General features: G+C 39.6%; 1 protein-coding gene across 1 annotated transcript in view; it reads left to right on the top strand.

The window, feature by feature from the left end:
* The window catches only part of chsy1 (chondroitin sulfate synthase 1), a 43,881-nt gene extending 21,078 nt beyond the window's left edge, over positions 1 to 22,803 (top strand). The window contains exon 3 of the mRNA XM_079462663.1: positions 20,070 to 22,803. Within this exon, the coding sequence (XP_079318789.1) occupies positions 20,070 to 21,665 (1,596 nt within the window). The 3' untranslated portion in view covers positions 21,666 to 22,803. The remainder of the gene's footprint in view (positions 1 to 20,069) is intronic.
* The last annotated feature ends 2,534 nt before the right edge of the window (positions 22,804 to 25,337 follow it).

A 25,337-nucleotide genomic window follows, 5' to 3' on the forward strand; every position in this document is an offset into this window, starting at 1 on the left:
ATAACTTCGAATAAAACGACTTGACAAGAGAAGTCACCGGTCGTTCATTCTTGCTGTTGTGATATACTCTATTAATGTGTGTTGAGATGTGGTGGGTCTGTTGTCATTGTGGGTGATTTGTTGGGATAAGTGAACTAAAAGCCCCGGGCATATTTGCGTACCTTCCCAGGGTTTGCTTTGTTTTCTTAACTTTCGACCCCTTGCTTCCATCTGTAACTTTACACTTCTTACACACAGAGGAGAGAATATATCCCAGAGTTTCCTCCGAAGCTCTTCAAACGAAACGTGGACACGACCGTTTCATGTGTAGTCGCTCGCATCAAAGAGTTGAGTGGAAATTGCAAATCATTTGTCATCAAGTCTATATAAGAAAAGTCTTATTCCCTGTTGAAAATCTTTCGATGTTTTGGGTACAGTTGTAGCTCCTGTAATGTTTTATTTCATTTGAGTTTTTCCTAACTAGAATGTCTAGGGTATCGAAGGTGGGAGGTCAATATGAATTCTATACATTACGAAGTTGAAAAAAGTGAAATACTCGAAACTGAAAACTGATCGGACACGTTTCTTCAGCTCTTCATGAAATAAACATCATATAGTCCTGGCTTTGACTTGCTTTTCAAAAGAGCCAAGTTGTTGTTTGCCCGAGCTTAGCTACGATGTTTTTATTAGTTGCAGGGACCGTAACTCATTCCCTGCTGTGAAGAAGATCCCGTTTATCCTTTAATTCCTTAGATTACCTTCAGTTTTATCAGAGCCCACGCTGGGATAACCTTGTGTGTTGGTCTGCGAGATGGTGCCAATGTGTGGTAGCACAGCGTGATATCAGCTTCTTACGACAAACCCTTTTAATTACAATCACTGTTAATGGCTTTGATAATGAAACGTCTTCACGCGTGCGGTAATCACAGAGTGAAGCGGTTCAACAGGAAAATGTTTCATTTTGAAAACAGACGCCGTACATCATACTCGTTCAACTCGGCCTGTTTATTGCGAAGCGTGATAATGGCATTTCAGTGTTGGCTGAACACGAATTGGCTGTACGTGACCATGAATACTTCCTCCTTACAGATTGTTGATATGCCACACAACTGGATGTAGATGAGTTTAACTGTGTTTTTCTTGTACTTGAATGAATGGTCTCTATTTATTTGTCCTTAAGTGTTTAATCTGTTCGAGCCTTATATCTATAATGCTCTCATACTGTATATAGAAGCGTAGTTACGTGGTACCGAGAGCAATATTATGGTCTGTGTAATCTGAAATTCAAAAGACCGACTTACTGTCTGAGATTCCCTTTTGACAGTCAGACTGAAGGACACACGAAAGCCGGTTGTGTTGAATGTGACGGACGGGTTCATATTGATGAACTGGTGATGTTCATTATGTCGTCTGTCTTTGAGATGATTCCTCAAACGTCCTCGCTGTCGCTCTCAACAAAAGACCTCAGATTGTGACACCAGAAGAGAATGAAGTCTTTGTTTCCAGCGTGCCAGACGATCTGCTACTGCAAAAGAAAAAAATGAACATCCTCGTATGTAATAAAAGCAATTTCCTTCAGACAGTAAAATACAGTCACGGTTCATCGAGGTTAATAAATCTACACGTCTGGCCACTTCAGACGTGCTGAAATGTGAATGTCATCAAAGTGTTTATGTATTTAAACGATAATGACAGTGGAAGCGGTGCGTCATGTTGTCTGCAGTGCCAGCATGGCACCTGCCGCACACCTCCAGGAAAAACACGGCACTTTCCCTTTTCCAACGAGGATAGCCTCAACCCTCGCTCACTTTTTCCAGGCTTTTCTCATCCGCCTGCTCGGAAAGTGCCGTCTCACCAAATCCCACTGGATGCGATGAAGCGGCGCTCGATACTCAAAACCGGCTGAGAATTTAGGGCATCCCATGGTCACTAATATGGTTTTGAGAGAAGCTGAGCAAAGATGACGTGGAAACGTTTGGACCGTAGCATATCATGATGTTTCACCCAGATATCAAAATGCTGTCATTTATTCACCTTTCATGTCATTTAAAATCTGAATATGAATCTTCAGTTGAACACGACAGAAGATATTTTCAGAATGTATGTCTGAGAGGTTTTGTGTTCATACAGTGAAAGTCAATTGGTTAAATGTCGTTTGGTTCGCAACATTTTCAAAATATTCAAAAGATGATTGATATTCTTTATGATCAAAATATGAGTGATATTGAGATATAAATATCTAAGGGTCAGATGAGTTTTTTATAAACTATTCAGATCTTTTTTGGGGTGTTGAATTATACTCAAATACCGAGGTTTTGTTTCTATCGTGCTTACATTTGGTTAGTAACAGAGCCATTGTTGCTGTTTATAAGTTTTATCAAAGGCTGTTGTGATGTCATCTTTCCTTTATTCCCATATAAAAATGTCAAGACGTTTGCTTTTTCCCAAGAGGTTATCAAAGCATTTTGAAAGGAAAAATAACATAAATGCAGCGTAATGTGCATCTGCTTGTTCATCAAAAGCGTTTTCGTGTTCCCTGTAATCTTGACGTTGGCCTGCAGAATCTGTTTACTGTGGTATTTTCAGAGTCTAACATTTAGCGATTTTGCAATCTTTTTCCGCGAGCTTTGAATCTAAAGCTTAATGACAGAGTGCCATTCATCGATACGCATCCTAAATATGTATTTCTTTAGGCCTTTCTTTTTACTGTAAGGAGCAGGATTCTACTATTGCGCTTCGAGGTAAATGACATAAATGTAGCAGACAGGGATGTAGATATATTTGATGTTGTCTTCAATCGTCCAGTCTGTGGTTGTCTCTTAATGTGTCAGACGTAGTGATGATATTTTCATCTCATGTGGAGACGTTGGTTTCCTTTCTGTGTTTCTGAATCACTGCTGAAAGTGCCAAAAACCTAGAAGTAGGGCAGAACGACTGCTAACAGAATCATGGCACCGTTGATGTAGTCTCTGACGGTATTAAAGAAATTAAACAAAAATAAATACGCCTTAAGCAACATCAAACAAAGAATATTCTGGTGCTGTCTCTGACTGTGGTTATGAAAGATGTGATGTGTTCATACTGGTTCCACACTAAAGGTTTGTTCACAAGGGATGTTCTTTATGTTTGTGTATTAGCAGATGCATGTGACCGTTCATTCTGTGAAACACAGAAAATATTTTTGAGATATCTCTGTGGTTTTGTATGATGGAATCAATGCTGTCTAATGCAGCGATGATGAACAGATTGTTATTTTTGGCCTTCTGGTTATCACATGTGATTCTGCGTGTTCAGTCCTGAGGTCCTTAACACTTTCGCCATTTCATCATTTTGACTGTGTTCACACTGTCAGTCCAGATCTGATTTCATTTTTCATGTAAATTATTGATCGGTCACACTGTACGTCATGATTTGTGTCATTTCGTTATTAGAATACATTGGTGTTTATGTCAATGCCGTTCACCAAAACGTTTTACATTGTGCAAACAAAACAACTTTTGAAGTTTTTCCTGGCTCCAAATGAGGCGGCGATGGATGTCCTACCGTACCTTTAAGTGCCATAACCAAACACTTTACATAATAAAACATGAAAATGAGATGAAAATGACAATTATTAAGTTATATAAAACACCAAACAGAAATATACACAATACACAACTAAAGTAACCAGTAAATTTGCAAATGACTCAAAAATGGAATTGAAAATGATTCACCGATTTATATTCAGCAGGGACTGAAGCTTCATCAGTTTAAACTAATCTGTTCAAAGGAGTCATTTGTTTGTGAGTCGTTCTGTTCGGAATGTGCTGTTTACAATAAAACACTGATTCAGTGTTTTTTGTGAAGACACCTGACATCATTTTGGGGCAAGACGGAGGCGGCACGACATTTTACAGAGGCGGCCTTCTCCAATGTTTCTATGCTGGAAAAACCCAGAGGGTGAAACAGGTTTCCAAAAACGATTTCAATAGAATTATAAACCACTCATTGAACTTATAAAGCAGACTTTTAATTTTTATCCACACTTGCTAAATGTGATCCGATCTGATTTCAGTCAGACGCAAAAACCTAATTTGGTCTTCCTACTCAGAACAGCTCACAAAATGCTAATAAATATTGAGCAGATCAGCTTTGGGTCTGTTAAAGATAATTATTTATAATTATATCATGAAGAAAGAATACAAATTTCTTACTTCACTTTCAGCATCGGTATTATGAAATAACATGGCTCATACTGAGAGCCATTGTCTTTTGTTTCCGCGTCTTGGCACGTTATTTGATTTCACCTGCGCGTGGAGAGACCGCCGTGTCTGTGTCCTGACAGAAAGATGGATGTCTGATGCTCGTACGCCTCTCATGAGCCGCATCCAAATGGGTTTCTGCTCAGGTAGAGAGCACCAACTCAGACAGATAGAGAGATAGAGAGGGAGAGAGAGAGGTACGCCGGGTCCCTCGGCTAATTCATGCCACGCTTTTTGGCAAACTGTTTTACAGAGATAAGTGTGAGCCAAGCCGATTTCTCTACTGTATCTCTGTTTGTGATGTTTTTAACTCCAGCCTTTATATCATATTAAAAGCTAGTAACTACTCTGGCACGAGATGGATTTCGCCTACGTCCAGCGACTGCATTCTTTTTCAAAGGTCAGCCAACTTCCTAACACGTTTTGTTTCTTAATTCACTGCCAGCTTGACATCTCTCCAAGTATGACAAATATGTAGAGGAGATTTTCAAGGGCGGTCAGTACCCGAAACGTATCTTCTGTTAGGAACGGGTAAGGACCTCCACCAACCATTTACTTGATAAAGTGCAATTACAATTAACGATAAACAATTAACCTTATTAAAAAAGCACAATATGCACTTTTCTTGGCCTAAATCGCTTTTTGTGTCTTGACTTGTGTAATCCTGTAAATAAATCCTGTGACAAATCTGGCAGCTGGCATTTTTTTTGTAAATTTGCAGTCTTTTACTTTTATTTGATGGTCGTTTACTGTAAAAAAAGTTTTACAACCACACATTGCTATTTACATTTTGCAAGAAGTTAGAAATCTAAACTTTTTATTTGCTATGTTGAATTAATTTGTCAATATATCTGGACCTCGTACTTCATAATAGTATGGCGACTTCGCGTTTTGTTATGTCTATAAATTTGTTCTGTCAAATACCACGTTAAAATTTTTTAAGGTTACTCAAAGTGCCCCACTTCCAACTCGCTCACAACGTCTTTCCTCTCGTTTTCTGGGACTCCTTTGGAAACGCTCTTGGAAAAAGGCCGAGAACTGTTAAAATATGAGAACGTGTGCATCCGGCTGCGTTTGATAACACACAGCTGTCCCCCCCAAACACACAGCCAACAGCCCTTAAATGCCCTGGCCTGTGTTACAAGAAATTAAATTAGCAATTCACCTTCTCGGGAGGTGAGACGACGGCAGGTGGGATGGAAAGCAGCTTATCGCTCTTTATGCCGCTCGTACCTCGGACACAGCTGGAGGCTCATTGAATGCGGCTTTACGTGAACGCTGATAAACACCATTCATTAGGCTTTACTTTTCCACCGCGAGGAACCTGTGGAGCACAGCTGGCCGGTCGTGTTTCTTTTTATCTGTTAAAATTTAAATGCATCTCTGTTTGCCAAGGGATTTACTTTTAGCCACCAAATACATTTATGTACATAAGGCCACGATTACAACATGGAAAACGAGAAGGTTTTCCTTTCCGTTTTTGAAAAATGTCACATACACATGACAGCGTTATCAAATCGGTCTGCGTTAACACAGATTAAGGAAAAACGATAAAACACTGTAGTATGCACGCCAGGCCAGTGGAGGGCGATGTTGTTAGAAATAGGACGTGCCTTGGCACATATATGTGTGTTTAAAGTCAGGCGAATGTAAATAGCGTGTTTCTGCTGGTCTTATTGGTGCACTAGATCCACATTTTGCTGAGGAAACACTCATACATAGTCGAGCAGCGAGAGGACGGGACTCCGCTATATTGTTTTGGCCATACTTGCGCAACTGCCTGCGTAATACGCATACGAATACACATACGAATACACATACGAATACACATACGCGTGACGTCATCGTCTTCCAATAATTCCGTCTTGCAGTTTACATGGAAAGGAAAGCGGCTTGTTTTCAAAAATTTGCACTTTGTTGCGTTTTCAGTCCCCTAAAACGCTGTTTCCATGTAAACAGACAGCCATAACGTATAAATTGTTTTGCTCGTTCACTTGAAACCTGTCTCGTGTAAACGGCCCCTAATACCAATGTGAATATTTATTACTTCTTAAAAACCGTAGTGGTTCACGTCACGTGCTTGTGTGGACTTTGTCAGTCTTAAGCGGACAGAATCATATATATTATTAAAGGAATGCATATTAACACACTTCTCTCCTAACCTTATGAATTAATGTTGGTGAGTAATGGTGTAGAAAACGCTGTATGTCTGCCTGCGCTGTTTCCTGCGGTAGTTTTGCATAGCGGTCACAGTTTTGCATATCGCCCGTGACATTTGGTGAGGTAGAGAAAGCATTTGCATGTTCGGGAATGTCTGGTAAATTCATCCCTGTCAGTTAGTTCTGTGTCCTCATCTGGCATCATTACCGTCAGCATCTCTCGACCTTCTTTTCCTGTCATGGGCATGCCATCAGACACAGCTAATGCATTTTCCATCATAACATTTTCAACATACTATCTTATGTTGATGGAAAGTACACACTTTTTTGACTAAAGACAGTTTCAGTCAATATTTTGATATATTTTTGTTTTTAAATTATTCATCAAGAAAGCTGTACTGAATCATAGTAATCAATCTGTCTGATTTATTTCACTGTTGGACACGATACATGGCACTGGGTTCAGCATTACAAGAATTTACATTTAGAATAAATCCTTGAATTACTAGAATTGTATTGTGTTCAAGGTTTTATTCAACCTTCTGACAAGATCTGCCACTGTTGCTTATTGCAACTTAAAATAAAATGAAAACGGAATTAAGAAAGCTAAACCCTAACCGGGAATATAGTGGTACAAGCTCAAAATCCAATAAAAATGTTGATACGACCAGATGTCATGATGTAGAAACAAATAATCGTAGCTTTAAAGACAACGCCGGATGATGTAAATAAGGCTGGTCCAGATGAACGAAATATAACCAAGAATATATTTATAACCAATTTAAACGTTAAACATCTTTAAGATTTAACTATATATGTAAGATTAAATGAATGACTAACAATCAAAACCGGAAGTGCAAACGTGCAATATGTCTGAGCGATATGTCGTGGCACTTTATAGATCAGTGAGAAACACACGTATTGCGATATCGGCTGTTGATCCGTTTTAGCCCCTGTGGAGATTACAACAGCGTCGATTGTTCTGTTGTCAAACAGTTCAGTGTCTCCTCTGATTAAACGGCAAAACCTTTGACCTCCCATCAGCCACCTGCCCGTCTAACCGGCGGTTCATCATGCTGACCTCTCACCTGTGCACCTGTGCTGTCTCTTTGAAGGGAATAGTTTCACAGATGTTGTTCATAGAGGTTAATTGATGTGTATTAGCAGTTTTCAGTTTTCACACTGAATCTCTGTCTGTTTTGTGGCTGTGCTGGAAATACGGCCGAATTGTGAACGCAGCCGGAATCTGTCTGTAAACACAACGTTTTTCAATAGGCTTGGCTTTGGTGAATCGGCACATAACGGGGTTTACGACTCAAGCCATCGCTTGAAAGAAGACACCCGTCACAAGTGTTTTCTGTTTATCCGGTCTGAATGAATCCAGACGGCCGCTTTTGGGTTTGAATTTGGATTAAATTAATTGTTTAAGTGATATTTCACAACGGTTGAGTTTGTAATGATTCCCAGTAGATCATTTCTAATGCTGGTTGGGAAAGGAAAAAGTGGATGTGGCAATGCCGTCTGTATAGTGTCGCAGCAGTTACGCAACACAAACGTCGACAGTTTGATATTTTAACGTGAGTTTGACGTTCCGTTTACACACCACAGATTCAGGATGTGTTAAACACGTCTGACTCTTCAAATCGTGTCACATCTGCTGACGTGCCGAATCAAACAGGCACGTATTCATGGTTTCAATGAAACCTTTTTATTACGCACAGAGCCGGTTTTTGCGCAAGCATTGTGGGATTTAGAGTTAATCTGTTTTGTGAGTTTAAATGGAAAATGTCAACTTTAGCAGCGTAATCCTCCTGCGCCTCACAAAATACAACAAGTCTGAAAGGTTCGTGTACTTTTCAGCTCGGCCATATTACAGTTAAGGCAGGAAGCAAAATAAAACTACACTTTAAAATAAATAACAAAGACTCAGTTTATACTAGTATGTAAATATTATTTTGGTCTTGGAGTGGGCTATGAGGATTTGTGTTGCATTACAAAAGTTCCTCATACCTTTGCTTTCTAAATCTCTGAGGACTTGTTTTAGACAACACATAAGCTGTTACCTTTCTGAGGTCACAAACAGCTGGATCAGCTCAAAAGAACGAAAGCATTCCTTAAAACTATTTTTACCATAAGCAGCACCATTTTCAACTGGGCGCACCGCCCTAAAATGCAACACGCAAAGACCATCGACTGTTTGTCTACCTGAAAGAAAAAGTTTTGAGATATTAACAATGCGCTCAACTGTGAATCCTTGCCATACCGAAACCGAGCCAGAGGCTGCGACTAATATTAAAACAGAAGTTTTTGCCACCCTTTCACAATGGAATATATGAGAGCTGGAAAGTGACAGTGATATAATCATCCAACTTTGTCCAGCTTGCAGCTATATAAACAAATCTTCCATTTGTGGTGGTCTTCTCTCGGTTTACATTTAGACTTTATAAACTTAGCACTTGAGGCAAACTCCAAAAGTTTGGTTGTGGGAGTGAAGTCAGCGACGCACTTAAACCGATTATATGCAATTGGGACTCTTTTCTAAACTGCATTTCCCTCTTTGTTTCGCTTTAATCATTTCAGTTCTCCCAGCAGCAGTTTCGGTCCCCGTCCTCCTCCTTTCCATGGGCGGCACCTCTCAAAGCAGACCAACAGAGCGTCAGTGTGTGCCACAGCTTTCCTCTACACTGTTATTACTGCTCTCAATAAAAGAACAGAACCGACTTTAACGTTTAAACCCCGTTTCAAAGACTCATGCAGGTTTATCTGTAAGATGTCTGTTCGAAACAATGTGGTACTTTTTTATAACATGTTTGTGACAAATGTAAGCCAATGGAAGGTGCACGCGCCCAATGAGAATTTTGTATTAATATTTGCGTACTTCATATTTTGGTAATGTTTAAGCAGTTTCATAAAAGCCATGAGCACTGTTTACATAGCACAGGGACGTCTGTTGAAGATCTGGAGATTTGCCCTGTAAAAACATAAACATCAGTTTTATACAGACTCTTAATCATAAACATCACACAGACATCTGACTGGAGACATCTCAGAGACTTATTGGAGATGAGCAAACAATAAAAGAATACGTCTTGAAGACGTAAATGCAAACATCATATACAGTAGAGATCTCCTAGATGGGTGTGTGCCAACTGGCCAATGAGAGTGATAACTACAACTAAAATGATAAATATTGAATATTCTGAGCTTATGGTTATTTGCAAACTGCTGTTTTAACGTGACATTAATTTTGGCCGTTTATATATATTATGTATTGTTTACTAGAATGATTTAGCTATTTAAACACCGTGTACTGTGTTTGACCTTTTTTATGTTTTTCGTTTTTTCTTATTTTCTCCTGTAAAGCTGCTTTGGAACAATGCACATTGTGAAAAGCGCTATATAAATAACATTGAATTGAATCGTACCGTTCATCGGCTTAAAAGCGCTCAAGTGTTTCCACTGATATCATTCCTCTTTATCGTTATCGTTATAGCTGTGATGTCGACGCAGCTATTATCTTAAATGTAGAACAATTTTTGAATCCTTGTTATAAGTTTAGTCTCGTCCTTGGTCTGAACAGGCCTTGAGGCAGAATCCTTTTTTTAAATGAGAACGTACTATATTCTGTACATAACAACTCCATACAACATCAAACGGTTTTCTTTATGTGAAGTGCACTGTGTTAGCATGTAAACAATAAATAAACAACACACAGTTGAAATTAAGCCCCATTCAAAATTGACATTGTAAACTTTTCTTTTCTGTTTTGTCAGTCGTCATAGTTGAATGACTGAATTGAAGGAATATTAACATTTTCAATATTGATTTTGCCTCGTCGATCATGAAATGCATTTTGGGGTCGCTTTCTTTATAGAGGATACATGTAATGATTTCTTAGAACGTGTGCTGCCTTAAATATTCCTTTAGGAGGCCACACGCTATGAAGAATAGTCACAGTGGATGACGCCCTTAAGCAGTACATGTACCTTATTGCTTTAGTTTGTAAGACGGTAGGAACGTTTGTAAATTATTACCAAAGAGATAAAACCTGATATTGCTTTTGCTGTTGTACGTGTCTTTTAGCTAACATTGTTCGATCTGGTCTCGGCATGGTGACGATTGATGGCGTGTCTTTGACAAACACTTCAGAGGAACAACAACAAAAGTTTAATGCATCATATATTACACTCGCGGGTGTTCTGTGGGTTTATGGGTATCTTTCTCACCCTGTTTGTCAAAGGCATTTAAGAGCCAGAGAGGACAAAAGGGATTTCTGGTTATTGAATAACTTGTCTTTGTATATCGGGCGTATTTGGGTTTTAAAATTCTCTGACACACTCAAGGCTAGTATGTGCTTGAGTTTTATAGCAACTGCTAACTTCTAAAGTTGAAAGAAGACTGTGACTTTGAGACCTTAAATCACTAGTTCTGAAGATTTATGACGCCCTATTTTCACTCACAATCTGGTTTTCATCTTCCTCATTTCACATGAAACCAGTCAGGCCACCTTACAACCAAACCTGAAATGAAACTTGGGCTTCAGGACTCTTCAGTTGGTGGCCAGTTGTGAATGTTCTAAATCTGATCACGTCGATCCACCAGCGAACACCCTTCAGGCTGAAATCCAGGTCCAGATATTCAAGAAGCGAGGGAAGCGTGAGGCAGTCATAAATTATATTGGATGCAATGCGTTTATTGCGTATCGCTTCAGCCCACCATGAAATGAAAAATGTAATGTACCTTTGTGCAGTGTGATCTCATTTCCGGAACCAGCTCTCTTTGGGTTTTAACCTGAATGATGAGCCTGTAAGCTTTACTTCATTCCAGTCTTCCCTTCTTTTCTCTCTTTCCTCATGGTCAGTTAGACTGATTCATCATTTGCTGTCAGATAACACATGTTTGAGGTATCGTTTCAGACCTCGCTGACTAACAAGCTCCTTTTCATGATGTCTTAATAACATGCACTTGAGATTTGAAGGAATAGCTCATTAAAAAATGGAAATTTGGTCGTCATTAGTGTGACACTTTCTTTCATCAAAAACACAGAAGCTCAGACAACATCCAGATAGATTGGGAGTTTTTTTGAGGTTTTTTGTGGTGAACAGATCAACATTTTATCCAGTTTCTCCTGTGAAAGGATTTAAAAAAACCCACCTCCATCCCCAACTCCTCATCCGACTGCATCTATCAGCTAACCTTTAATTATATCCTGTATTCATCCAGATTTTTTTATTTTCCCTTCTGACAGGTATATCCTTTTAATATATTCATTTTGCATATCGCTGATGCGCAAGGGATTGTTCTGGTTCCCCGTGTGGGGGGGGGATATTATTATTGCTGTCCTCCTGCTCTGTGCATGGACAGGAAGCGAGTTTGCCCAGAACAGTTTCATCCCGCCAAACTTAAATATTGCTATTGTTTAAATCTTTGACGGTGGTGGTCCTGACAGAACTAGAGATGGTTTTAAATGGAGCTAAAAGATGCTGAACAGGAGCCGCACGCTGTAAGGGAAACTGATGTCCGGGTTTTGTTGGCATTGAGTGCGCATGTGCTTTAGTTCCGCCCCCCACACGAGTTGCGTGTTTTCTGAAATAATCCTACAGCTGTATCTGTCTTTTATAAATGTGATCAAACTAAAGACTCTTCCGATATTTGAAGGGTGTGATACTATTCTGTAAGTACTCAAGATTAACATGAGATATACAGAAACTGTCTGAGTTAGGGCCGCTTTAATGCTCTATTGATATTCAATTTCCAATGTATTGGACGCATTCCTCTTAAAAGAAAACAAAATCTTCATTATCTTTTATCGTTCCAATATGGCGATGACTCGGAAACCTGTCAGATGAAATAAAATGCCTTTTTCTCTGTATTGAAGGCATCATGAAGCACAGAGCTTGGTCGCTTTCCATTGTTTTGATATGTATCTGGTGATTCATGCCGCCGCTTTGAAATCCACACCAGGCAACAGTTTATTTTTCTTTCGTGCGTTTTCCTACTCCTGACTGTTTTTAGACAAATTCAGTCACCACCAATCATGTAGCTACCGTTCTTTTTTCTGCCTGTCCGGCTTGCGGTTCAATTTCAGCCTTTGTGATGATATGGAATTTCCTTTATTCTCTCTTGACCGGTCAGACTTTCCAAAGTTGTGCTTTTTATTCTTTTTTAATCTCGTCTCCCGTTACTCCCGCAGTCTAATAGATTTTGTGTTCCCTCTGCGGATGTCACGACTGCCAAGAACAGCGATCTGACTGTATTTTTAGGAGTACGGCACTGTCCCACCGAGGTGTTTATCACAAATTAAAGTGCTTTGTAACTCAATTAGCTAAAGATAAAAAGCAGAACCAGCTCGAGTATTCGTTCTGTCGACTGAGAAAATTCTCAGTTGTTTTAAAAATGGATTGCTATGGTACGGGCCGCCGGTACAAAACGAAAAGCCTCCATCATTGTGAGTAATGTAGAGTCAAATGCCCTGCGTCTGCCCTGATTCTGAGACTGAATGCACATCTTCAGTTTAAGTGGCTTTTAGCGGTGATGTGTAATGAAAAGCTCTATCATAGTCATTTTAACTCATGATCGAGTTGTTTCAGCTGGAAATTCAGTGAAAACGGTTTAAAGATTAAGTAAAGCATGCAGATATGTTTATTTTCAAGTAATTTAGTTTCCAAATGAAAGATCTTTTGTTGTTTTTATTATAAAACTGGATGCAAATTAAAAGCTGTAATTTATAATAAACAAAAGGTTTTTACATTTATCATCCCTTTTGTCAAATATTGAATTGTATTTAAAATATCAAATTTAAAAATGGACAAATCACATTTAAAGCCGTGCTGAAATAGTTAATTTACACATCTGGGAATTAGGGGTGTCACAATATACCCTCTCCGGCGATAACCGTGATACCAATAACTATGTCTATCCATACCGTGAAACTACACACATGATATAGCGCTTGTTTTTAAAGATATTGTGGTTTCATATTGTTAGCATTTTATTATTTTGTCCATTATTACTGATCACATGTGAGTAGTTGTGAATTGAGTCCTGAGCTGACCATCAGACCCTCTTCACAATTCACAATAGATTGAGATTGCCAGCGGTTTGGGCGTATCATCATAGTTACCCTGTTGTGCTATCTGAATGGGTTGTCGTGCTCACAGTTATCAGTGTGTGTTTAGGCATCGGGACATTCGGGTCGAGTGTTTAGAATGACGTGATATAGTGTCTGAAGACCAGACCTCGTGAGACCTCTACTCATTGGCTGCTTATCTTGTTCCATGTTGCTTATCTTAAGTTTACTATGAAGACAATACTCAATTTATCTCTAGAGATAGGGATTTGATTTAGATGTCCTGTCTGTCAAACCTAAATTTGGCTGTACCGTAACACTTGTATTCATGGTGGCATCTGGTGTCTTTGTCTGGGCTCTGCATTCTTCAATTCTGAGAATCAGATGGTTTAGATTTGAAAGGCCCAGTGTGCGAAATTTAGCGACATCTAGTGGCGAGGTAGCGAATCCCAACCAACGGCTCACTCCACCCCTCTCTTTCGAAGCCCTACGGTGGCTGACAACTGGACAAAGATGACGTCGCGTTTTCACTTCTTGGCCGAAGGAGATCACGTATTTACGAAACGCGTTCTGTAGAGCAGTTTGTCCTTTTAGAGCTACTGTAGAAACAACATGGTGAACTCCATGAAGGGGGACCCGCGGGGTATGTAGATAGAAATGCTCATTCTAAGATCATGAAAAAGCATAACACTTCATTATGTAAGGTCTTTCTTCACCTCTGAAGACATAGTTATGTATATTATATTGCATTTCTGCCAATAGATTCTCTAAAAAAATCCAGACAGCACCTTTAAATGTAACACAAAATGTGGCTTTGAATATAAATCCTTATAATTTCAGGAGCGACTCTGTCTTCCGTTCTCACACCGATTGATAATTTAGGTGATTATATTGTGCATTTTTATGAGGCTCCCGCCCCCAATAGGTTAAGAACAAGTTTTTTAATACACACCAGTGAATGCGGGTCACATCAGTAACACCCACCTGACGTTTCACAATTGATTTGTGCTACAGCGGATGTTACGCGCGAGACCTTGACTGTCCGCTCGGCCTTCAGGAATCCATATCTATTATCGTCCCGCTCCGCTGCTCTTTCCTCAGCGTTTAGTTGATAGGTGTTGGATGAGGCCATCAGTTGTCCGAGGTGCGTATTTGTGTCCAGATCTGTGAATTGATTCAATAAAGAGGGCAGTGACAGAAACGGCCACGTCTGCTGGGCATCTCTTCATCACCATTCATTACTTTCTGAGTCTGTCCTTTGTCAAGAGACCCGCGGCCTGTCAATGAGGCCGATTAAGGCCCGCAGTGATCCCATCCATAAACATTGATGGATCATTTATTGGCTTTTTGTTCAAAGACAGTCTTTGTACTTGAGGATTAGATACTGTATCATGAAGAAGGTTGGCGATTCTTATTCATATAGGGATTATAATCTTGTGAAATGTCAGTTTGCCATCATTTGACTAACACGCGTAAAATACTTTTTATTTCAAACAGAGATGGCGATAGAGAGGCCAAAGTTACGAACGGCAGATTTAACGTAAGAAATTACACACTTCAATTTGGGTATTCTCGGTTTCATTCACCTTGGCAGTTGTATTTCTGGCCAGAAAAGACGTCTAAAAGTGATTCTTTCTGACATTCTGTATCATGTCGATGTTTGTTGTGTGGATGAGGAAGGACATTTCTTGTCAACAATCCTTTTTTAAAGTAATGCGATGAAAGCTGCTTCATGTGTTGCGTTGCGTCATCGCAGCTGTTGCATAACCATGTGTTTAAATATGGCTCGCTGAAGTGTTTTCATGAGAGAGCAAGAAAGGAAAATAGCGTCAAAACCTCCCCGACCGACGTGATGGATCACAGAATGACAGCAGCTGTGAGATCATCTGTATTTATGTTCTTCGGAGCACAACACATCATGATTGTTTTTGGTGTTTAAACATGTTTCAAAGTTTGCATGGAGTGTAAAAGTAGTTGCATCGCAAGTTTGTGGCTGTATTTCATATCCCTTTTGAAAATGGCTGATGTAAAGAATGAAAAGATACATTTTGTTAAAATATTGTGGAAAATGTCCTTGAGTTGTTATTGAAGAGTTTTTCTTCATTTGAGGCAGTTGGTAAAACGCATTGACAATTCTTAAAGGGGACGTTCAGCAAAAAATCTACTTTGACACGTGACGTTAAACATGTTTAGAGAACTTCTGGCTATGACGATACGTGTCAAAGTAGATTTTTGGATGAACTTCCTCTTTTGAGAAGCGTCCGTGTTGTTTGTGTTCATACAATGGAAGTCAATGGAAGTCAGTGTTGTTTGGTTACCAACATTCTTCAAAATATCTTCTTTTGTGTTCTGCAGGAAAAGTAAGTCATACAGGTTTGGAAAGTAAATGAAGTATTTTTGTTTTCGTACAGTAATTCTTCATCAGATATTTTAGAGAAACATGTGTTTTTGATGCTCAGCAGAAGTGTAAAGTCGTAGGACGTCAGATCAGACATGTGTTTAACATCAGAGGTAATCGCTTCCAATTAAAGAGTGGAAACATTTATCATCGTCTTTCATACTCCAGTGAATGTTCGTGTTCTCTATCTGTATCTTTTCCAGTGAAGTTGTTTGGTTATATGTGATTTTGGTCGCTTCTGTTTTATAGACGGTTGTGTTGTTGTTGTTTCTTCGTGAGCAGATAAATCCTGATGTGGTTGTGTTTATTCTGGCAGTTTTAAGACTTTGCTGATAAATTTCATTACAGCCGTGGGACGGGTGACTAATGTGACCTTATGAGACAGACTCCTCTAACACACACAGAGGAAATAGAAAGATGAACACATTTCACAAGTAATGATACTGAAGGGCCTGTTTATATCTCAATTCCTCATTGTACGCTCAATTGCTATTTGTTACGGAAAGCTTGTTTTTTCATTGAAGTTATCGAGTTAACACATGATTCAAACAAAAAGATTAACAATAAGCATCATGCAAACAATAAAACAGATTCATTTGAATAAAAATGTATTGAAATTAAATAAACACAAGTAATGAATCATTTATTAGTACATTGAAGTTTTGAGAAGAAAATGTCGGACAAGCTAAATTGACGTGTTAAATCGTTTTTTTGATATATTAATTGTCCGCTTAAAAATAGATGAAAGGCTTTTCAATTTTAGGATAGTGTTCCCTCACATAAGTATGGTCATGCTTGTAAAAGATGGAAACCCTTCTTTAAGAGCAGGGGTCCTGAGACCCCCAGAGTTTATGATATCATCATGCTTTATTGTGTTAGTTGGCTGTATATTTTGAGTTATAACGGCTTAAATCAAACCAAACCGACTGCCGTTTGATTGATATTCATTGGAATGCACAATAAAAAAAACAAGATTTTTGAAACGGTTCAAAAACAGATTTCTCTCATTTGGGAATCTTCAAAATCATTTGAATTGATAATGTTTCTCCTCAGGTTAGTACAGCCAACATTACTCTTATAATTGCCAATTATTATGTCGTCTCGATATCACACGTATTATTTATCAAAAAAAAGCGCCATTGTTTCTATCTACAAAATAAACATGGATGGATATGTATTTCAGGAAGAGGGTCTTCACAAAGCGTTCAACATATTTGGGGGTCCCTCGCATCTGAAAGTTTCTTTACCTCCGTTTTAAAGCTGCAATTCAATGCCAGCAAATATGATATATGCTTCAGTATTTTTTTCTTGAGTCATGCAGTTTAATGATAAATATACAAACCGTTCAATTGGATAAATTGTTTAATTTATATGAAAAATCATATAAGACTCGAAAAGCTTTTAAAGACCCTTTTAGAACACAAATCTAATGTAGGTTGTAGACCAAACCATCAAAATTATGAGAGAATTACATTATATAACGACGCAATGTTTAATCTTATTTTAAGGAAGTGGTATGGGTTAAATGTGCAGTTATCTCAGTGACTCTCGAACGACTGTTATCTGATCTGTAGTCAGTTAATGTGAATTGAATCAGAGGTGTAATCTTGAATCACAAGCCTGAGAGGCGCAACGCGCTTCTCCATGTCAGATATTACTCACCGTACATTACCATGCCAGAACAAATCCACCCGACACAGATGAGCAGACGTCTGTCTGTCGCTGGCTGCGGAGCCTTCAGATATCATCCAACAGGAGAGAGAGAGAGAGATTACACGCCAGAAGATTCTTTTTATGCATTTCACGAAAATGCAGTTACGACCCATTCTGTAATCTAGTCTGGATAATCTGGATTTGTATGGGTCATGAACAGTGGGATTATGTACTAGAATCAAGGCAGTTGGAGAGGTTTTGGTTAAACATAAAACCATGAATGTGTGTTAAGAACATAAATGGGGCCGGTTTTGTGTTTTTATGTGGTTAACGTTCAGATCCGAATTAAAAGGGCAACTGAGTTTTCCTGGGTAAGAGTAATACACGTGTCCCTGTCTGAGCCGGTTTAGCCTGATTCTGTGTGAATGTTCCGGACCGTGTCAGATAAGGTAGCGCTCCATTTTTGTCTGATGCTCATCGGATTGTTTTTTTTTTTGCAAACTAGCAAGAAAATAAATGCTTTGCGCATGCATCGTATAACAAGGGCTTTATAAATATACTGAAGTATTTCACAGCAAATGTATAAATACAGTGGTTTACGACAAAGTCAATGGGTCAGTGTGAAGGTGTAAACCGGCTAAATCAAAAATAGGTTTTCACTTTAAAGTTTTGGTTCATTCATCCTTTCCTCACCTTTGAGTTGTTCCAAGTCTGTATTTGTAAGAATGCTTATAACCAGACAGATTTTGCCCCCAATTGACTCCCATGGTAGGAAAAAATACTTTATCACTTTTTGTGTTCGGTTGAACACACAAGACGATATTTTGAAGACTGTGGGACAGCAAACAGTTCTGCGGCACTTTTGACAACCATTGTAACTACTATGGGAGTCAATGGGGGGAAAAACTGTCTGGTTATAAACATTCTTCCAAATATCTTTCTCTGTGTTTATCAGAACAAACACATTTATACAGATTTGGAACAACTGGACGGGATTTTTCACCTTTAAGCGTACTGAAATGGAAACCTGGCATCCCTTGACGAAAAGCAGAGCGATGTCATCATGTAGCCGTGGGAATTCATAGTCTTATCTGTTGAAAGTGATTGTGTCTTGTTGTAATATATTTGTTTAGGCTCCAGGACGTTGGATGACGGTCCTATCACAGCGACAGCATATTCGCTCCATGACGCGCATGTACTTCATTTCTCTGGCATTGTTTATTATAAAGATGAGTGCGCTATCTGAGCGTCAAGGTGATGTTTTCATTTGTGTCTACCGCTGTGATGTGGATGGGAAAATCTTTCTAGAGAACAGTGAAGAGTTTATCCATCTCGTTGCTCGATAGGTGATGTGCTTTGAACCTTCAGGATGTAACTTGCATCATTACCGCAACAGATGGTAATGACAGCTGGAGTTGAGCTGCAAAATCAAAAGAGATGGATTCCAAGCTATACATACAAATCTTTAAATATAGTTTTAAAACATCTTATTTCCAAGTCACCAATAACTAGACAATGGATAGAAAAGTGGGTCAGAAGTGTGGGAACCCGTTCTAATAATAATGCAGTGTACTTGAGAGATAAAAGAGTGAGTTGTAAGTGGTTGCTTTAGGGCACAGAGAAGATTGTGTAATTCTGTTAATAACAGTCATGCTGTTTGTCCTGGCATGTGAAGCTCAGATTTGAGTTGGAACAGTTAGTTCCACTAAGAGCTCTTGGGTTTATTTTGGTGTTTGGCTGTTGATCTGGATTACTGTGATTCTGCTTAATGGTGTTTTACCTGCAGCTTTAATGAACATGATTGATGGAATTTTAATAACGAGTCATAAAGTGGTTTAAGAATGAAGAAGTGACCCGGGGTGTTGGGAAATGAGGGGTTGTTAATGATGCAGTGACTTTTCCCAGGCTTTCTCAGGTCAGCCTAACCTTCATCATTGACAATGTGTTCTTCCCAACCGTTAATGCTTTCCGCTCAATAAAGCATGACTTACAAACACCTGTTTTTGTCTTTAGGTATGGTACATTATTACTTAGTAGGGAGATCTTTACCCTGCATCCAACATCGTGTAATGTGACTAGGGTTGGGTGTCATTGGAATTGTTTTGTTCTGATTCTGTTTATCGATTCAGGACCGTCTTATGCTGTTTGCACACATGCCCGCTTACTTAAATCTATATTCTCTTATCTTTTGTCTTGTTTTGGCATATGTAGCACCAGTGTCCGGAAGAAGTTTGGTCTCTTTTGTGTTTCTTGGTCTTTAGAAGCACACACAGTAGTAAGACTGGCATAAAAATGGGTCACTCAGGTCCTCTGACTTTTCTAGTGTGTGTATCAACTTCCAAAGTCCTCAGACAGGCCTTGTCTTGTAATTCTACCCATATCACTGGAGCACTTTTAAATCCACAATTGGCCTTGTGGCCACTTTCCATCCTTCTCCTATGTCTTAAGTAGATTTTTTTGTAAATGTTAACAATGATTTTGTCCGTTCTCTAAAACATTCAAGTCTACCCTGTGTAGAAAGTTAACACATTTCCAAGTATTAATACTCGTTTCCTTTGTTTTTTTTCTAGATGCAGCAACTGTTTTACGAGAACTATGAGCCAAACAAGAAAGGCTACATCCGTGATCTCCACAACAGTAAAATACACAGGGCCATTACTCTTCACCCCAACAAGAACCCACCATACCAGTACCGACTGCACAGCTACATACTGAGCCGCAAGATCGCCCAACTGCGGCACCGCACCATCCAGCTCCACCGCGAGATCGTGCAGATGAGTCGCTACAGCAACACAGAAGTGCACAAGGAAGACCTAGAGCTGGGAATGCCTCCGTCTTTCATGCGCTTCCATCCCCATCAACGAGACGAGGTCCTAGAATGGGAGTTCCTCACGGGCAAGTACATCTTCTCTTCATCGGACGGACAGCCTCCACGCCGCGGCATCGACTCCTCGCAAAAGATGGCGCTGGACGACATCATCATGCAGGTTATGGAGATGATCAATGCCAATGCCAAGACGCGAGGCAGAGTCATCGACTTCAAAGAAATCCAGTACGGCTACCGGAGGGTCAACCCCATGTATGGGGCAGAGTACGTGCTCGATTTGCTGCTGCTTTACAAAAAGCACAAAGGCAAGACCATGACGGTGCCTGTCAGGAGACATGCCTACCTTCAGCAGACCTTCAGCAAGATTCAGTTCCGGGAGGAGGAAGAGATGGACGCCAGGGTGCTAGCCGCCAGGATCAACCAGGACTCGGACTCGCTCTCCTTCCTGTCCAACTCTCTGAAGATGCTCGTTCCGTTCAAGCTTAGCGGTCCCGGCGTAGAACCGCATGAACCCAAAGAGAAGAAGATCAACATTCTTGTACCGCTGGCGGGACGCTTCGAGATTTTCGCCCGCTTCATGGCCAATTTTGAGAAGGTCTGCCTCATCCCCAACCAGAACGTCAAGCTTCTCATTCTGCTCTTTAGCACGGACAACAATACGGAGCGCGTCAAACAGATCGAGCTCATGAGGGAGTACCACATGAAGTATCCCAAAGCAGACATGGAGATCAAGCCGGTTTCCGGCCCCTTCTCTCGTGCCCTGGCCCTGGAGGTCGGCTCGGCCCACTTCACCAACGATTCCTTGCTCTTCTACTGTGACGTGGACTTACTGTTCACTCCTGACTATTTGAGCAGGTGTCGGGGAAACACTGTGCTCGGGGAGCAGACGTACTTTCCCATCATCTTCAGCCAGTACGACCCCAAGGTTGTCTACGCGGGCAAGGTCCCCAGCGACAACCATTACGTGTTCACATCCAAAACGGGCTTGTGGAGACACTACGGTTTTGGCATCGTCTGCGTATACAAAGGAGACCTGATTCGAGCGGGCGGCTTTGACGTCTCCATTCAAGGTTGGGGACTGGAGGACGTAGACCTTTTCAACAAGTTCGTACAGTCCAGGATTAAGCTGTTCCGGAGCACGGACAACGGTATCGTTCACGTCCATCACACCGTCATTTGCGACCCCAATCTAGATCCCAAACAGTACAAAATGTGCCTGGGTTCCAAAGCGTCCTCACACGGCTCCACGCAGCAACTCGCCGAGCTGTGGTTGGAGAAGAACGACCAGGGATTCCGAAGGATCACGAACTCTAATAATGGATCCACGAGGACAGAATAGACCCGCCGTATACCTATTTGTCTGTCTTCCTCTTCATGATGTTTTTTTTTACTACCTTATTTATTTTTACAGAAAAGACTGTGGATCTATTTTGAAAAGACTTGTTTTGTAACGTATACAGGAGCAAAGAGCAAATCCCGAGTATTCAGACTCAACCTTTTTTAGCCATGTTGCAAATTGCAAAAAATGAAAGGAACACGGGAGTACGGCGTAAGAGATCTATTTTACGAATCCAATACTGAGCATTATATTTATGACTGCTGTGTACCTCGCTGTCTGCGCACCAGTCAATGCATCACAAAAGAGTTTGAGATATGATGTGGTGTCCAGCAAAACGGTAAATGTTTTTCGTGAATGTTTACAGAGAGCTATGAACAAGTGATTTCGAACACAAAAACAACAATCTTAATTGTGACAATTAAGGGCCATTGATCGAAAATTTCCTTTATTTCGTTTGTTCCCTGTTGAGTTTTTTTTTCTGGGGGGTTGCATTGGTTTTTTATTTGTCACGACGCGTAATAACACTGTTTTGTTCTTCATTTTTTATTGACTTCTGTGAACGAAACTGCTGGATGTAGATCTTTCCAACTCATTCCCACTGTTTAATTTATTGATGGTTTAGTCTCGTTTGATATCAGACTGAGGTTGTGTATATTAGAGATTGTATAACCGTTTCAGTCATGGATGATGTTTTTGTTTAACTCTTTCTATCTCAAGTTCCTTTGATTACCAAAGACTTTTTTGCACAGTTGCTGTAGGTTTGAGAATGCTTGCGTGTGTTTGTGTTTGTGTGTGTGCGTGTAGTGATGGAGCAGGATGTTGTACTGTAGGATAAGCGGTACGTTTGATCAGATTTCTATACCACACAGCTCTCTGAAAGTATACCCACGACAAGCCACTTAACAAAATGAAGAAAACTCTTTTCTTGTGTAATCTGATGGACGAGTACTTCACTCCTGTTTTGTTCTTGAATTGTTATGTAAGGATACACACAGGCCGTTCATCCCTCTGATCACATTTAAACACAGATCTCTTGTTTGTTTCTTTGGGGGTTTTTGGGGCGTCGGCATTCTTCTGTTCTCTGTTAGCCTCCATACAACTGGGAAAAAAGTTTTATATTTAATAAAATGAGAAATGTTTATCAACCTTTGTCTTGTGCATGTTTTTACCATTCTACTTTGTTGACTGAAGATTTCATCATTTGTTGAGCATGGAAAAGCAAGGAAGCAACTTTAAATGAACATTTAGTGTTTTAAACCATTGGCAGCATCAGAGTTTCATTACCGCAGACAATCATCTTGATTCCTTCATTTAATGTGAGTAAATCATGTTTACAGTTATACACAATTACAATTAAGAGTGTCGCAATATACACATCCCGTCAAAAATCGTAATAGTAATTAGCACAATTATATATATAGTGTTATTGTACACGTATCATAGTATCGTAAACTATCAACATGGTGTTGAATCTAAACATATCAAATGTGATTAAAAAATCCACGGCAACGTTCATATTTATAAAAACGGTCTTTTACGTGAAAAAGTGCTCAGCACTACGTCTTGTCCGACAGATGCTCGTTCATATATCATTGATATTAATTCAACATCTTTAAAAGATGGAGATCTGAAACTGTCTGATCTGCGTTCATTCTGCACGATTATCTGATAGAGAGGCGTACATGTGTCTTCTGTGCCTATGTTCGTTCTGTGAATCGAGGAATGATCGCAAAATCTAATTTAGGACGGTTTCCACGCAACATTTTATAAAGGACGCCCCATATCTTTATCAGACGTACCCGTGCTAGCTGGGAAGGAGGCTCACGATCTGAAGTTGGCACACAAGCATCACTTTCATGGATTCTCTGCTTTGACAGACACACGTGTGACCGTAAGGCTCATGGCAGAAACATCTGCAGATCAATTCAAAGCAAACGTGTGTCTTCTGAGTCTGCTGCTAATTTTCCAAATGAACCGTTATTTTCATCCACACGGCCTCTCCCACAAACCCGCCCTTTAGGTGTAGCAACCGTGTTTTTGGACGGTTACCATTTGCAAAGCCAAAGTCCTTTATTCACACGTCAGGAATGGTTTCTGATCTTCTAACCTGCGTCATCTCTTCACAGCGGTGATTGTTTAATGCTTTTTATAGTCGTGATTCAGCACATATCTCAATATTTGACCCACTTCTGTCCTCCGGCGAGGGGCTTACACACCTCAGGAATGTTATTTTAAAGGTGTGTGTGCACGTGTGTGTGTGAGTGGAACACTTGTCTGTACTTGAAATATCCGCGGCTTTCAAACTGTATCAGTTTAGTGAGTTTATTTTCTTTTTGACGTTTGGTTACACCCATCATTAATACAGAACCACATTGAGCTGAGACCTCCTTTTCAAATGTCTAGTTAGTGAAATTCAGAACACACACACATTTCTTCAAATTTTTGGTTGAAATAAAACAGTAAGTCACGATGTGAATTTATCAGAGATCATTTTCTCTCACAATGGGGCAAATTGTTAATTGATCACACATTCTAGCACAACACTGGAAACTGTCTAAATGGTAATATACATAGGCCTAAAAAGAAGACCATCCTCATCCTCATCACCCATCACTGATGCTGACCAGTACACAAACTCTTTCTGAATAACATTAATAATGAAGACCGGCCCTCATAAGGTCACGCTTCAGCACCCTTCAATTGGATTTGATGTATTCTGTGTAGCGCTGGGCTCTGATTTCCATCATATTTCCTGGCATATCTTTACTGAGGTTGGTCCTCGTGTGTTTGGAGCGTTCGGCTAGAATACTTCAATACTTTGGTGTTTTTATTGAGTTGATGCAGCCGAGTGGTTCACAATCTGGCATTGTAATTATCATGACATGCGTGAAAGCATCCTAAATGTGAACATACGATACGGCTGTGCTAAGAATTTATAAAACATATGTGCCCACAAAAATCTACAATCACATGGTGCTTTAGGTCACTTACACAAATACTTCCAGAACTTTAGTAAGTTTGAGTATACAAATATCAGTAATACATCAAAGATATTAATATTAACAAGATGCACCACTGTAGTTACAACAATGAAGGGCGAGGAATGCAACGCTCAAGATGGCCGCTCTAGCGAAGGAAGTCCCGCCTTTTGGTAAACAGACTTCCGTAAGCGGTCTTTGGTTATAGTAATATACATGTAAAAATAGTCTCACTTTTTAGGTTATGAAAGTACACTTTCAAGTAGACATTAAGTGTAAAAGTAGTAAACAGAAATGTTTTACTTCTATGTTACTTTTAGGTTTTAATTATTACAAGTACACCTTTCAGTATACTGTCAGCAAACTACTAGTTTAGTATTTTGTATACTTCAAGCATACTTGTAAGCTTTCTTTACTGTAAGTGCACTTAACATCACAGTTCATATGTTCCTATGTAGGTATTCATTTGAATACTTAAATGATACCTTAAAGTTTACTTGAGTCAATTGATTTCACACATTTTATTTGTAAGTATTCCAACGCTAAACTAGTTTGCTATTTACCTGTAATCGTGAACATGTGCTTTTATATATTGTACATCATAATGCCTTTAAGAGTACCATCACAACATTGAGTATAGAGCAAATATACTTTAAATGACACTGAAGTATACTCGAAGTACATTAACGTAAAC

The sequence above is a fragment of the Barbatula barbatula genome (genome assembly GCF_947034865.1).
Source record: "Barbatula barbatula genome assembly, chromosome: 1".
Taxonomy (NCBI): domain Eukaryota; kingdom Metazoa; phylum Chordata; class Actinopteri; order Cypriniformes; family Nemacheilidae; genus Barbatula; species Barbatula barbatula.